The sequence below is a fragment of the Halichoeres trimaculatus genome, unplaced genomic scaffold (assembly GCF_033239565.1).
Source record: "Halichoeres trimaculatus isolate MK-OKI-2021-1 unplaced genomic scaffold, fHalTri1.1 fHalTri1_scaffold_5, whole genome shotgun sequence".
Taxonomy (NCBI): Eukaryota; Metazoa; Chordata; class Actinopteri; order Labriformes; family Labridae; genus Halichoeres; species Halichoeres trimaculatus.
Genome location: NW_027437183.1, coordinates 12853882 through 12870000, shown reverse-complemented (window position 1 = coordinate 12870000; position 16119 = coordinate 12853882). Strand labels below are relative to the sequence as shown.

The 16119-nt window shown below is 40.0% G+C and overlaps 1 protein-coding gene across 1 annotated transcript in view; it reads left to right on the top strand.

Moving 5' to 3' along the window:
* hsd17b4 (hydroxysteroid (17-beta) dehydrogenase 4) overlaps positions 1 to 16119 on the top strand; it is a 30744-nt gene that overhangs the window by 1001 nt on the left and 13624 nt on the right. The window contains exons 3-12 of the mRNA XM_074671080.1: positions 895 to 1002; positions 1575 to 1634; positions 1726 to 1747; positions 1903 to 1949; positions 2231 to 2315; positions 5409 to 5596; positions 6822 to 6913; positions 7071 to 7095; positions 7234 to 7362; positions 12077 to 12189. Coding sequence (XP_074527181.1) covers positions 895 to 1002; positions 1575 to 1634; positions 1726 to 1747; positions 1903 to 1949; positions 2231 to 2315; positions 5409 to 5596; positions 6822 to 6913; positions 7071 to 7095; positions 7234 to 7362; positions 12077 to 12189 — 869 coding nt within the window. The remainder of the gene's footprint in view (positions 1 to 894; positions 1003 to 1574; positions 1635 to 1725; positions 1748 to 1902; positions 1950 to 2230; positions 2316 to 5408; positions 5597 to 6821; positions 6914 to 7070; positions 7096 to 7233; positions 7363 to 12076; positions 12190 to 16119) is intronic.

Here is a 16119-nt window from a genome sequence, read left to right as displayed (position 1 = left end):
CTCTTTGATTTGTCCTGGACTGAAAACAAGTTTCAAGATAATCACCTTAGAATACCCTGTTTAGCTATCTGAGTAACATAAGTAAAATTTAGATTTAGAGTACAGATATGCATGTCTAAAAAAGAGACACAGAATGGCTTTTTGTGTCATGTAAGAATAGCTCATGAGCTACAACCTGCAGTTTCCTACACCTGTATAGCTCACTGTAAGACACTACTGAAAGATTAGAAGTGTCCATGTTTGGTTTAGAATAGCAATACATGTATCAGACATAGGCTTTGTATTTATATGTTATTATCTTATTAAAATGATTTTGTATAGGCCTCGACATACCCAATCGACAATAATACGGCCTCGAAAAATATAAATACAAAATTAATAACAATAAGAACCAATTTTAAAATATGTCATTTCTGCTTCCTCCTACATTTATCAAGTCACTGTGGGTGGAAAATCCAGTCACAGGCAATTCCAGGTCTCTAGTTCATTTACTCAATAATAAATACCAGTAGATTTTACACAGTGATTCAGAAAGACCTTGAGCTAAGTGCTACAAAATGGAAACTGTATCAAAAGTGATATCCTGAGCTGAGGTATCATTGGGGGAGAAAATGTAAGTCAGCACATTACTACATAAATTATACCTAATTATAGAATTTTCTCTAACATATCCAGTAACGTTTTTTTTTTTTAATAAAAAACACAGTTTCAGATGTTGGCAAAAACATTTGCCCTCCCCAAAATAATAGCTTCCCCTGCTGCCTGGAGCCAATGTGCCCTTGAACTCTGACAAGGAATCAGCTTAGCTAGACTCTTCTCTTTACCTAATCAGTTGTGGAGAATTGCAGAACTCACCCCATTATTGCTAATCTTTTTCTTCTTGTTGCAATAAAGTGAATGACCTTGGGGCAGACACTAAAGGGGGTGGAAAGAGTTCTGCGGCTGCTGATAAGGTGGTGGAGGAGATAAGAGCGAAGGGAGGCAAGGCTGTGGCAAACTATGGTGAGAAGTTTGGACTTATAATCTTGTCTGATGTCTTCATTTGTTGTCTGTGGCCATCATAATCTTTTTTTGTCGTGCTTGTTTTTGAGTTATTATTGATAGTAATTTGGGGTGTAAACTATTGATTTCTGTTAATGAGACATGCTCACATGCATTCATACAAAAAAAACATTGTTGGAACGCCCCAAATTTGAGAGCCTGTTGACAAATGTGATTGACAGGTAGTTCTGAAAACAACTGACCAACAACTGTTAGTGCTAGAAATCCCAAACAAGGCAACTCTGAAAAATGACTAATCACATCTCACTACACAGTGGAGTGCTATTCTTGATAAAACTCTTTTATATGCCTCTAAACCTCCCAGTTATATAAGTGTTATCACACAGACTCCTTACATTGCTTTTATATGTAAACCTAAATGCCATACAGAATATTCTAGCCAGGAATTAGAGCTTAAAAACATAGATACAGAAAGCTGGCAGCTCTGTAATGCCAACTCATTTAAGATGTGTGACTCATCAAGTACAAGGAGCTCACAACATCTTTGACTGTTTCTGTTCTGCTCTGCATAGATTCTGTAGAAGATGGAGAAAAACTGATCCAGGCAGCGCTGGATACATTTGGAAGAATAGGTAGGATGTTCAAGTCTTAAATCAATAAATTTTCTCTGTTTTATTTCTGCTATTTTAACAAGTAATTAATCATGTGAAACATTTTCTCTAGATGTTGTTGTGAACAATGCTGGGTGAGTCTTTTCACAGCTCATTTAAAACTTTCTAAACTTGTAAATATGTTTTTAGTGACTTTTCAAAGCAATGAGAACATAAATACTGAGAGAATTTAAGGTTCTGCCTCAAAGACTCAAAAGACTAAAACCCTGCTGTGCTTGTTTTTGCCAAGGATTCTTCGTGATCGGTCGTTTGCCAGGACGAGTGATTTGGACTGGGGTAATTCAATTATTTCTATTGTTTGCATTCACTTCTTTCTCATTTACTCCTACAGTTGTAAAGGGTCGTCCAATAACATCACATTGCTCCCTTTTATTTGGCTCATCCCTATAGTCTTTGTTGCAGTATATAGCTGGCGATTATACTGTATGTGTTTGTTTTCTTTGTACCTTATGTCTGTTACAACAGATTGTCTGTGTGGGAGTTTGAGAATCCCTTGAAAGCACAATCTTCTTCAACACTCTTATGCACAGTGTTGCCTCGCTCTTTCTGCGTTTCAGACCTGATTCACAGAGTTCACTTGAGAGGATCCTTCTTGGTGACTCGAGCAGCCTGGAATCACATGAAAAACCAAAAGTTTGGCAGGTGAGTGAAGCTATTTATGCAGATAAAACCATGCTGTCCCCCTGTTACGTGGGTTGGATTAATTTTTTAGGGCAGTTAACTTTCAGCAGACATCAATTCAGGCCTGTAATCAATAGTCTGTCAGTATTCTGTGCGGTAGACATCAAATTAAGTACCAAAGACACTCAAAATGATTTTTATGTGCCCTGCTTTAAGTAGACTCTTGAGAAAAGACACTTGGGGTAATGGGTATATAAAGCATGTCTGCCCTCGCATTATGGTACTCATATTCTGACTCTGATTTTACTCACTTGATACCCCTTAATGTTTCTGGTCCCAGTGGTTTAAAGGTGTACTGAAAAAAAATCTTCATCTGAAAGCCCAAGACTGCAAATCTGACTTGATTATTCAAATCACAGAAGAATGAAGGAAAATTAGTTAAGTCAGTGCTTTGTTAGCCTGCACTAGAAGTGAAGCTCTTAAATATTTTAGAACTGAGTAAATTAGCCACTCTGAAGAAGTTGTCTGAAGGTCTAATGTTATTCCTTTAATCCTGTACTGCATAAATGAGTAATTCTTTCACTACCTACTGTTGGAGGTGTTGTGGCACTTGTCTGGGATTTTCATATCTGTAGAGGCTTCCTCAATGAGAAATGTATAATTGATACACTAAGAAGAGCGGATGTTCGCTGATGTGAGCAGGTCTATTTTAAATCTGTGGTTTGTTACGGATGTTTGAAACACAGTTGTTACCTGGCATTTTTAGTTAAAACTCATACAAATACAGATGCACCTGAAATACCTATGACGTCTGCACCTCAACTGTTATCACAAGAGAATAAGAGTGTGTGTGGTGGAAAGGTCCGGTGAGAGTTGCATGTGTTGAATTGAAATTTGTTGAAGAAGGTCACACGACCTGCTCTGCTCCCATGTTACTGCATGTAGCAGATGCCCTTCATATCAAAACACAAGAGGCTCTGCGTGAATGGAGAAAAGTAGTTCATTAACACTGAAGTAGTGTCTTGCATTTTACATCATTGTACTTTTTACCTTACATCTTTTATTTTAAAGGCATTCTAAACGAAGCGGTTAAATAGGATTATTAAAACTTATGATGCTTCTTTAATCCTTTTTTAATGACTTTACTGTGAGGTTTGGGAATTCAACAGATTTTATTATGCCTTTTTGCTGGTGACAGTTCTGTCAGATCACTGTGGCGTCATTTCGGTCCAACTCCAGTACATGGTAGCATAGCAATGCCTGGAGGAGATTTTACTACATCTGGCACAAACTCATCTTTGGACTCCAGGATGAAATAGTTTGAATTTAGTGATGAAAGGTCCAAGGCCACTGATCTCTTACACATTTTTTGGCCATAACTGCACAATTAATATGGTATGAAATACAATTTCACACAAGTCTCAAGGATATACTGTTAAAAGGGAATTCTTTGGACCCAAACGATCAAATGATTTTTTTCAGGTTCATCCTAAAATAGAGTGTGAAGAAGGCCTTTCATTTGTGTGTGTTTTCTCTGATCTATATATTAAACATGAATGTAGATTCAAAGCTGGAAACCACGAGGGTATCCAGAGAATATGTGAGGTTTTTTTTTTCTTTTCATTGTGAGGTTTTGCAATTAAATTCAACTTTATACCATCTTCCGTCAGAGCTACCACTGACTTCTCAGGACTTTTTTTGTTTCTACTGAAAGAGGGAAGTGAAAGAAAGCATCAGAGCTAAGGTTAACCATGTGACAACTAAAAGATGCACTGATACTGATCCTGGTAGCGGGTGTTGACACATCACATGCCCTTCAAAGCTGGATCAGTATCGGTGGGAAAGGGCCGATCCATGTTGCAGATCCAGGCAACCAGCTCCATGCCTTTTTTTTTCCTCGGCTACTTGATTTGAAATGTTTTCTCTGATGCACTTTCTTTGTTTTTTGCTGCATTACCAGTCCAGAGGGTATACACGTTTTTAATTGAATAGATTTTCTGTACATCCTGAAAAACTTTTTGCTGGTTAAGATTTGAATATTTTATAGTTTAAATAGATATCAAATTCAGTATTCATTATACTCATTTTTTGCCTTTTACCCAAAACATTACCAGTCTTATTCCACTGTAGAGCATGTAGGTAACGCTCTGGTCAATACCAAAAGCCCAGGTATTGATAGTGACAACGTAGCTCAACCCAGTTTAGCTCGTATATATTTAGGCATGTAAAGCAGCTTTGGGGTAAACCTAGGTCCTTGTCTTTCATTTACAGTTGTTCTTCATTAGCATTCCCCGTCAGCTTAACTTGTTGCAAAACAGGTTGCTGTCTCTCAAATATGTCTGATCTGAAATCAAACGTATCTACGCCAGGAATCTCAACAAGATGGACCAAGAAGTCAGGGATATGTGCACAGACAGTGCAAGGCTCAGATGCAGTTTTGATCCAGGGGGTATTTGCACAAAAGACAGTCTGTGTTTGCTGTTGCTCTTTTATGTGACAGCATTTCACTATATGGTCCTCTATAAAGATTGAAAGATGTTTTATTTGGAGTAATACTCGACGGTGGAATAGGCTCTTGCAGTAATTGTGTCACAGACCACTGTGCACAGAGGTTATTGATTTGAAGAATATTCTGCCATTGCTGGTCTCCTTGTGCTTCTATTGTTTTGTGCTGTGGTATGGATCACTGCTCCCTGATGACCAGAGATTCAGTGTGTTTCAGATGTCTTCAGCAGTTAACGTTGTGTTTTAACCGCATTACTTCCCCTTGACTTAATTGAACTGTCTGCGTGAGATTACTGGCAAAAATGTATGTGTATGACTGTGTGCCTGCTGTGCATACATGCGTTCATTCCTGCTCATGGCCTATGTTCACAATCCCTCAAACAAATGTACTGTGTGCTGCTCTGTAGCTGTGATAAAGCTGTTGTGTGTGTTTGTGTGCGTGTGTGTGTGTTAGCATGACTAGCTGCTTACTTTCTGAGTGTTTATGCATGCATGAAAGTGTGTACCACTTTGTGAGGTCTTGAATGTTTGTGAGGGGCATTCTGTGTGTCCTGGTTCTCTGCTGCCATGTCTGTCACTTACTTTTTGCCTGGGGTTGTCTTTGTTCAGAATCATCATGACAGCTTCAGCCGCGGGCATCTATGGTAACTTCGGCCAGGCCAACTACAGCGCTGCCAAGCTGGGCATGCTGGGCCTTTCAAACACCTTGGCTATTGAGGGAAAGAAGTACAACATCTACTGCAACACTATTGCTCCTGTAGCTGGGTCACGCCTCACAGAGACCGTCATGCCCCCAGGTAGGCAGAGAGATTAAAAAACATGCTTGATTGCAGGCAGTTGGTCTGGATAATTTATACTGTGACGCTCGGCTTGGCATGTGGGTGCACATGCCCAAACACATGCACGTCTTCTGGGCAGATGAAATTACCAGATTTTAACCACCCCTTCTTTTTTAAAATACAGGTATTATGCTCAATAAATTTGATGTTTTCCACAGTAAAGAAAGCATCTCTACATTCCTATACATCCAGAGCATATTGTGCAGGCTCTGTGACTGCAGACCAGCTAACTGACAGGGCTATTAAGTGACAGATTAAAGGAATGGTGCTGTTGTCCTGCCGTGCTGGTCTAACCGTAGCATCTGTCACACTGCACGGTGCCAACTGTCACAGGATGACTTCACCTCAGTAAACGACTTGGTTCCATATGTTGGCTTTCACTGACTCAGGCTTTTCTAAAAAACCAACAACAAAAATCCTCCTGCTAAACATTGCAAGCTGCAGGGACACAGAATGCCACCACGTTTCTTTTTGACTGAAGAGTACCGATATTTTGAGCACACATATGGTGTCTGGAGTTCAGTCTTTATTGGATCAAACAGGGAATTACAAGTTTTCCCTTGTTTATGATTTTTTCATTACACACATTCAAAGTGCTTTGGCTCTTTTTATCTGAAAGTAAGTTTTTACAAAAATGCAGAGCAGATTTTGAGCTGGTTCTGTGCTCCCTGGCATTCAAATGCTGTTTTCTTTCTACTTGACTTAACAGTGATAATGTTAAGTGCATGTTTTGCAGTAGTTGTCCACTCTAGCTTAAGGTTATTGAGATGAATCACATAGATTAGTTTATGGTCAATTCTAATGATGGGTCTGAAAAGATCAAATGCACTTAACATGTTTTGAGAAATAAAAAGCAGCATGATAACAAAGCATATAATTTCATCATGCATGGCTCACTTATGAATACTCTTCAGATTTTAAGAAAATGGGTTCACAGAAACTTGTGTGTTTGATTTTGAGAGGACAAAAGCTCAAGGTCTGTGCAGTAGCTCGACCGTGCCCTCGTAGTTTTTTTTAAATGCCTACAATGAACAATCTCAGCATCATTTTCACAATATACACTTACTACCAAAGAGACAGTGAAACAGAAGCACGCCTCTGCTGTTAAGGTCAGTTGTATAACAGATGTGCAATAAAGAGGAGTGCTGCTGTTTTTTATGAGTACATGTTTTGTTTCACTCAGATCTGGTGGCGTCCCTGAAGCCTGAGTATGTTGCTCCCATGGTCCTGTGGCTTTGTCATGAACAATGCCAAGAAAATGGAGGACTGTTTGAGGTAAAAAAAAAGAAGAAAAAAGATATTCTTTCAAAACACAAGTTCATGATTTATTCCTGTTGTACTTTTAGCAAGATTGACAGATTTAGGTTTTATAAAGAGAACACTTTTCATATCTGTGATCTTACTCATCTGATCATGTTTCATGTTCTCTCAGGTTGGTGCGGGCTGGATTGGTAAATGTGAGTATTGTTTATTTTTTTCAGAGGAAATGTCTCCACGCATTTATAATATTCCATAGCCTCAAGCTCAGTGGTATTGTATTAGTGTGATTCCCCCTGCGGTCAGTGACCTCTTTATTTGTGTTTCCGTGTGCACAGTGCGCTGGGAGCGTTCTCAGGGCCGCACTGTGAGACAGAAGAACCAACCCATGACTCCTGAGGCTGTTAGGGACCAGTGGGACAAAATTTGTGATTTTACGGATGCCACCAAGCCAAACAGTATACAAGGTTGGTACTAGTTAAAAACAGACTTGCATACACAGTAGTCTGCAAAAAGCATAGAAAAGCATAGAGAGGTACATGTAAGCAAAGTGATATTTGTCACTATGTACAGTTAAATATAGGGTTTGAATGATTTGTAAACCATTAAATTCTGTTTTTATAAAACTGTTGTGTAGCAGCCCAAATATTTTTCGAATTGGGGTTCCAGATAAATCAGATAATCAGCCAATCCCATGGCAGCAACTCAATGCATTTAGGCATATAGACATGGTCAAGACAATCTGCTGCAGTTGCAACCAGTAGAAATCGGAATGGGGAAGAAAAGTGGTTTAAGTGACTTTGAAAGTGGCATGGTTGTTGGTGCCAGACAGGCTGGTCCGAGTATTTCAGGATTTTTGAGGATTTTCAAGCACAACCATCTCTAGAGTTTACAGAGAATGGTCCAAAAAAGAGGAAAAAATCCAGAGAGCGGCAGTTCTGTGGCCGAAAATGCCTTCTTGATGCCAGAGGTCAGAGGAGACTGGCCAGACTGGTTTAAGCTGATATAAAGGCAACAGTAACTCAAATAACTACTAGTTACAACCGAGGTCAGCAGAAGAGCATCTCTGAACACACAACATGTCCAACCTTGAGGCAGATGGGCTACAGCAGCAGAAGACCACACTGGGTGACCCTCTTGTTAGCTAAGAACAGGAAACTGAGACTACAATTTGCACAGGCTCACCAAAATTGGACTATAGAAGATTGGAAAAACGTTGCTTGGTCTGATGAGTCTGGATTTCTGCTGAGACATTCAGATGGTAGGGTCAGAATTTCGCATCAACAACAGGAAAGCATGGATCCATCCTGCCTTGTATCACCAGTTCCGGCTGGTGGTGGTGGTGTAATGGTGTGGGGGATATTTTCTTGGCTCACTTTGGGTCCCATAGTACCAAATGAGCATCATTTAAATGCCACAGCCTACCTGAGTATACCTTCATGACCACAGTGTACCCATCCTCTGATGGCTACTTCCAGAAGGATAACGCTAATGTCATAAAGCTGGAATCATCTCAGACTGTTTTTTTCAACATGATAATGAGTTCACTGTACTCAAATGGCCTCCACAGTCACCACAGATCTCAATCCAATAGAGCACCTTTGGGATGTGATGGAACAGGAGATTCACATCATGGATGTTCAGCCGACAAATCTGCAGCAACTGCGTGATGCTGTCATGTCAATATGGACCAAACTCTCTGAGGAATGTTTCCAGTACTTTGGTGAATCTATGCCATGAAGGATTATGGCAGATCTGAAGGCAAGACGGGGTCGAACCCGGTACTAGCAAGGTGTACCTAATAATGTGGCCAGTGAGTGTCTATAGTTGTGATGTCCCAGCAGCAGGTAAAAAAAAAGAGAAATTATAGTCAACATTGATAAATGATAGCCTCAAATCAAAGAAATAGAAAGCAAAAAAACAAGAATGTCTCAAATAATATCCCATTTTACTGATCAGTATAAGTTTGATTGACCAATCAGAGCTCCTAATGTGCAAACACAGTGGTCAGAGTTATATTAACACATAATTCAATGCAACAATATGTCAAATTGCTAGATAATTATGATATAAAGACAAAATTAGGCCATTTGTTCCAGTTTTTTATCCAATTTTAGAAATGCACTCACGAAGAAGGGTGGTTTGTCCATATCTCATGGAACAGATGGCATTATCATAAAAATAAAAATCCACTGGCACTAAAAGCACCTTTTTAAGCGGTGAAATTGTGATTTTAAAATAAGAAACAGAGCACATGTTCAGCTGAGTAGCCACGCATTCACACCACTTGACCGCCTTTGTAAGAGCAAACTCAATTTTCATCCAATCAAGGTCCTTTTACTCTCAGCTCTGTGTTTACAGAGAGTTTAGTACCAATGTGCACAAACAAGATGGTGTTAGAGATCAAGTGAGCGAGGAGGAGAAGAGGAGGTACACACAATGTCTAGTGTGAACAAGCTTTTTAATGTTCCCTGAAAGGTCTCCAAGAAGATGGCGGTAAACACTGATTATTGTTTCCCTCCACCTCCTCCATCCCTCCTCACGCTCTCAGATGTACATTCCAGGAAGGGCGGAGGTGTTACATTAACTGAGCGAGGGTGGCAGTCCCACAGGGTGCTAGTTGGTCTCATTAGCATTGCTTTGTTGTGCTCCATCATTTGTAGGTTACAACAGAGACTTATGGCTGCTGGCTTTGTAACTGCCTGCCACTGAGTGACTGCAATTAGTCCTCTGGCCTCTGCAATCTAGTTTTCTGTTCCTCACTTGTTGCTGTATTTGTCTTTTTATTTATTCTGGGTGAACATGATTAGGTATTCATAGCTGGGGTTACTTGGCTGGATGTATTTACTATCTCTTTGAGCTGACAATGTTTGTTCCCACTTCGCCTACAAAGTTTGGAGTATGCAAACATCCGTTGGAAAAGAGACCTGATAATGTGCATCACCCCTATGTGAATGTCAAAGCTGCTGCTTTAGATTACTTTGTGTTTGTTTGATATTCTTACTGTGTGTTGTTATCTCTCTGGAATACTGTTTACTTTACTCTGATCTGTGAAGCATCAGAAAAAAACAACATATTTTTGTCTGTGAGATCGAAAAACCCTAAAGCTTTTTGCTGCAAAAGATCGGTTTTATGATAGTTGCCTGGGTGATACTTGGAATCCATAAAGGTGTGAACATATTTTCAGTTGATAGACTCACAGACTCCAAACTTTTACTTTGGGGTAAGAGTCGAGGAATATTGATACAATCCTGATTTTAGATACAGGCAGACTCATTACTGTCACAGCAACTGCAGCAACTTGAATATTACAGCAGAAAGAGTTGAGAGAAGAATTGACATAAACCTGATCAAAATCTTAAGACCAGTTGAAAAATTGCACAAATTTACATTTTGCACTATTGGGTCTCAAAAAGGTTCTAAGAGCTTCAAAATGTAAATTGAAGAAATGTGAGTGAGACAAAAAAAAAGTTGAGTTAGTTCATTTCCAACAGTTGAAATGGGCTGCTCATCAGTGGATCAAAAGTTTAAGACCACAGCCTTTAAAAGCCAAAATCTGCACAGAAATATGGGTCCAGTTTCATTTTCTGTCAGGTATTCACACTTTAAAGACTGCCTGATGGCAAAGGCAAAAAAGCTTTCTCTCTCTGTAAGTGGTCGGATTGTTGAGCTGCATAAGCAAGACCTTCTGTGAAGCACCGTCGCTGCTGAGGTTGAACGCAGTAAGACAGTCATTTTGAATTACTTCAAAAAAGGGAAGTGGTAGACCCCCAAATTTTTTGCCAGTGCTGAGCCAGAGGACCCAATTTGCTGTCTGTAAAGACACGTGAGGATCTTCGACCCAAGAAGGCCGTTACTGGTGCTGACTGCAACGCAATAACCAGACAAGGTCTGTGAGAGAAGGGCTCTGAGGACCTCTTCAAAGGCTTTGTCTCCTTCAACGACAGAAAAAATCCCCATTTGGACTTTTCCAGAAAGCACCAAATATGAGACAGTGATATAATGACTGGGTTACTTAACAGTACAACACTGCAGTTCACAATGCCCACCTGACAAAGGACTTTTTCCAGAGGAATAATCTCACTCTTTGGGAACATCCTGCGTGTTCCCCTGATCTGGGGATGGATGGCGAGGGAAGTTTACAAAAATGGACATCATTTCTAGACAGTGGGAGCCCACTGTGAAGCCATCTTCACCACTTGGAGCAACAGCCCCTCTAGCTTCCTGGAAACATTTGCACCAAATATGCTGAAACAGCTTTTTGAAGTGATCCACAAGTACGGTGGAGCTTCATATTACTGAATCCTTTTTTGAAACATTGTGAAACAACAGCCTATTTCTGTTTTTACCTGCTGTTTGCAAAAAATTACTTTCTCATTTTTTTTGTCTGACTTCCATTTTTCTTTATGCATTTTTAAGCTCTACCTTGAACCCTCTTAAAATTAAACAGTGCGATTTTTCATCTGGTCTTAACCTTTTGATCAGGTGTCTACTCTTATGTAGGGAACTAATTTGAGTGTAGGAGCAGAAATTGTCTAGTATTAAACCAGTGAAACCCATTGTCAGTTGGCAGGTAATAGTTTTTGACATTATGTTGAAATTGTTTTGTCAAACTAGCAATGATTGATGATCTCATTGAGAGGGGGACTTGGATATTAAAATGTATTCATCTTAATGCACACACGAAGTAATGGAGCAGAGCAGGACAGAACATGCTTGAGATACACAGCCTGCTACGAGGAAAATGTGTCTGTTGTGATAAGTTAAGCTCAGCTTTGAATAAATTACCACCTGCCTGTTGGTCAAGTCAGCCATGCCCTCATACGGCAAAACTCTAAAGTTTAACAACTTTCAAACGAACTTGATCTAAAAAAATTCACCCTCATACTGCATGTGCTGATAAGAATGACCAAGCCAGATGTTGAACCAGATAGTAAACACATTTATCAGTATTTTTTCTACAGACGCTCAAAGGGCTGCAGTTTAGGCAAAGGCTCCAAATTTTTAGACTTAGAAGGAAAAATAAAGGTGTTTGTCAGAACACAAAAACTACCTTAAACTGTGTTTGTGTAGCAAAGTTGGTAGTATGAGCACAAATGGGTTTGTATGCCCATTTCTTGTTTTTCCATGGCTTGCTCAGCATGCTTTCACTCACCGGTCACCTCTTACCTCTTTGTGTAGAGTCTCTACAGTCAGTTGTGAGCGAGCTGTCTCGAGTGGAGTCTGAAGGAGAAGTCGGTGCCAATCCAACAGCTGCTTTAGCATCTGCAGCGTCTGCTTCAGGGATCAATCCTGTGAGTAAAAGTGCCCGCTGGTCTTTTTTTTCCCTGAACAGTAATGTTTGGTGTATGAGAGGGTCTCTAAAATATCAGAGAATCATTGAATTCAATTTCCTCGGAAAGAGGGCTCAAAGGGGAAACAAGACATCATTAATTGTACTGTTGAAAGGCTTGGATAGGATCGTTATGCCCTTCCGTGTGCAGGGACATTAACCTAAAATAAACTTTAATGAACAATTACTTTTATTTGGTTAATCCAGTCATTCATTTAATGCACTAACTGAAATCATTAGAAGTCAAAGCAATAGTCTGCTCAAAGGGAATAAAAAGTATAAATTAGTGTTTCCAGGACTCTGACTTTCCAATTTGTTCTCAGTGTTATCAGTGAGGTCTTAAAATCAAGTTTGCATAGGCTCTGTAGGGACATGTTCGAAAGAGATGTGCATCAAAAGGTTTTATATCCATGAAAAATATCTATAACCTGAGTGCAGTTGCCCTTGTGTAATCAGACTCAGAATCGCTTTTATTTCGCCAACCATCGCCAACTAATTTTTGTGAATAAAAAAAACATTAAATATGACTAAAGTAGAAAAATAGAGCTTTAAATGTAGGAAAATAATAATAATAGTAATAATGATAAGCCAGATGAGGTGGTTTGGGCATCTGACCAGGATGCCTCCCGGATGCCTCCCTGGTGAAGTGTTTCATGACACATCCCACCAGGAGGAGACCCCAGGGCAGACCCAGGACCCGCTGGTGAGACTACATCTCTCGGCTGGCCTGGGAACTTCTGGGGATCCCCCGAGAAGAGCTGGACGAAGTAGCTGGAGAGAGGGAAGTCTGGGCTTCCCTGCTTAGGCTGCTGCCCCTGCAACCCAACCCCCGATAAGCGGTAGAAGATGGATGGATAGATAATGATAATATTAAATAAAGAACTTTGTACAAAATAGAATCAAAATATATACACATTTAAGTTAAAATAGTGCACTGAATAGATGTCAGAGAATGTGCAATTTGCAAAAGAAAAATGAAAGAAGAATGTGCAAAGAGATCATGTGTTTACCTGTATCTCTGCGCCCTCTTCTCCTCATGTCTTGTTTTCACCTATCATGTTTCTTCTTCACCTCATTTGCCTCTCCTCCATTATGTCTCCTGACTGCGACTGTAGTAGCGACTCTGACGCTTGGTTGATAATGACTTCTGGAAGTGTGGAGCTGTTAAATCTCAGACTGTTTCAAAAATGGCAACTCATGACTCTTTAATACCACCACATCGTATTTAGTCAGGGGCATTAATAACCTCCTCAGCAAAGCTCCTACAACATACATGAGTACTTTGATGCTTCCTGTAAATGTGAGACGGCAACGCACCAGATAGGTGTCAGCTCACATTAGCGTTTAAAACACCATGTACAAAAGACGCTGCAGTACAATAGCAGCAGCGATGGCTCCCTCAACGGTTGCTCCCTCACGTCAACATGTTCCCTATCATTGAATAACAGAAAGTGAACTGGTTACATTTCACACTTGGCTGACTTTGTTGAATAAAACATTTAGCCACAAGTTTTAGTGTACCACATTAAATAATTATCCACAGAAACAGCCTCAGTTTTCTTCTAAGTTAGCGGTAGCATGCAGGAGTGAGACTTCGTCAATCTGTGTTTGAGACACTGCACAAACAGGTGACTGAACGCCGTCCTCACTGTGGCCGAACTGTCCTCATGTTATAATAGATCAGATCTCCTGAATGAAGACGGGATGCATTTGTCCATATGTCTGTCAGTTTCAAGGTTAATATGTTACTCATTTGTTTTGACTCACCCCATGCGATGATGATGTTCTTGATGCTGAATGCAGCACAGATGAAGATGGAAGAGAGGAATTTAAAGAAAGGATGTTTTCATTCACATTTACAAGATTTTAATTACTTATTTTCTGCCTCCTCTCCCTCCATCCATAGTCACAGGCTTAGAGAATGAGATTGCAGGTACAGGAAGCTGAAAAGAGGTGGCTGTCTTCAGCCTTAGAGATACGATCAGGACCATCTGGAGGGAGCTTGAAGTAGAGTCGCTGCTTCTTTGCACTGAAAGGAGTCAATTAAGGTAGTTCTGGAGTTTGATAAGAATGCCTCCTTTTGGAGGTGCTCCAACCACATCCACCTTCAGGGAGGCCTCAGGGAAGACCCAGAGCTCGCTGGAGGGATTATATATCTAATCTGACCTGGGAACACCCAAGGATTCCCAAAGAGGAGCTGGAAACACTGCTGTGAAGAGGGATGTCTGGGTCAACTTGCTCAGGGTCAACTTGATGCTTGCACCAATCTTGAATTAGTGGAGGAAAACGAATGGGTGGATGGATAATTTAATACATGTCCAAATCTGCTCTGTAAATTAGGTCGGGTTTTATTCTGTGACACAACAAACATCTAATAACACTATTTTATATCTGAATGCTATCCAAAAAAGCACAATGAGCTCAAACTAGACAAAAATTGAGAAGATTTCAAAAGAGATCAAACAATAAAAACAGTGCTTCACAAATTCCTTATTTTTGTTTCTAACTCAAAATTCAGCCTCTCCCTGGTTCCCCCAACAGAATTCAGCCTTTGCTTTGGGGTTTGGATATCTGCAGCATTAGAATCTATGACCTGCAACAAAACACACTTTTTTACAGCACGACCGTCTAAAATAAAAAACCTTTTTCAAGGTCTTGGAAGCAGAACATGCGCTAGGAGTGAAAAGCTAACTCAGGGCTATTAAAGCACCACAGCATGTGGTACGAGTTCAGCATCCACACTTCGCTCTCACTTGTTTGTGTTCAGCGTGCTGACATTTAGAGCCCATGACAATATCTTTTCTCTCATTTGGAACATTTTTTAGTAACCTTCTTTGGGGGCTTATAAGCTTCAAAACTCAAAAGTGGGTCAGTAAAAAACCTTATTTCAGGAATCCAACAAAAAACATCCATATAAGAGTTACCTGACTTTAAAAGACAGAAGCAAAAAAGTGCTCGCTTCAAAACCATCATGTTTCTGTTCCCAGGGAGTTTAATGATGTACAGATCTAGGTCCTGGGTATCTGGCCTCTCCACTCTGTCTTTGGCAGGTGTGTGTGTAGCTCTGTGCGCCTGTGTTTTTGTGTGTTTATATATGTGATTTTCTGTCTGGACTGGAGATTTGGAACAGAGTCATAATATAGCCCCAAGACAAACATCACCGATGTGTCCTCAGCTGACTTTGCTGTGTGCTTAGTGTGTGTGTGTATTTTTTTAGTACACACAAATGATGTGGTCACTGTCTTTCTGTCTTTTTCTTGTGATTGTGCGCTGCATGTAGAGCTTATATTGTTCCAAGCTGTGCTCATGCTGAGCTTCTCCTCTGCTTATCTTTATTTCATGTCATGCACCTCTCACACGTCTAATAATCCAGTTATATAATTTTGTTGTATGATGTAATTAGGTAAGTGAAGCAAAATATCAGGAACATCACATTAAGTCTACCTCACTTAACGTCGCTCTCTGCATTCACACGTGCTCGTGTGTCATGCAGGTTTATTCTCATGGTGTGTTTGTCGACGTCCAAGTTTCAAGCAAATGTAAATAAGAGTAAAGAAAAGCTAACCTGCTCATACTGAGATCACCAATTAAGGATCATGAAGGAAGCAAAATTACATATTTTACTGAATTCTAGTTCCTGAAAAAGGACACATTACCTTTATGAATGTGATAAGAAATAATACCTTTTGCTAATATGGCTGTAAGTCCACAGGGAAATTTAAAATTTGGTGATATTTCTCAATGAAGGTGCCTGAAAGGAGCCGTGTAATTGGGACAGCAGATCTTATATTCTGGATGGATACTTTGGCCACAGATTGTTTCATTTTGTTGATTTAAAAAATGGGTGTGAGTTTGCAAAGGTTACCTGTTGTTAAAGAGCTAATGGTGTAAA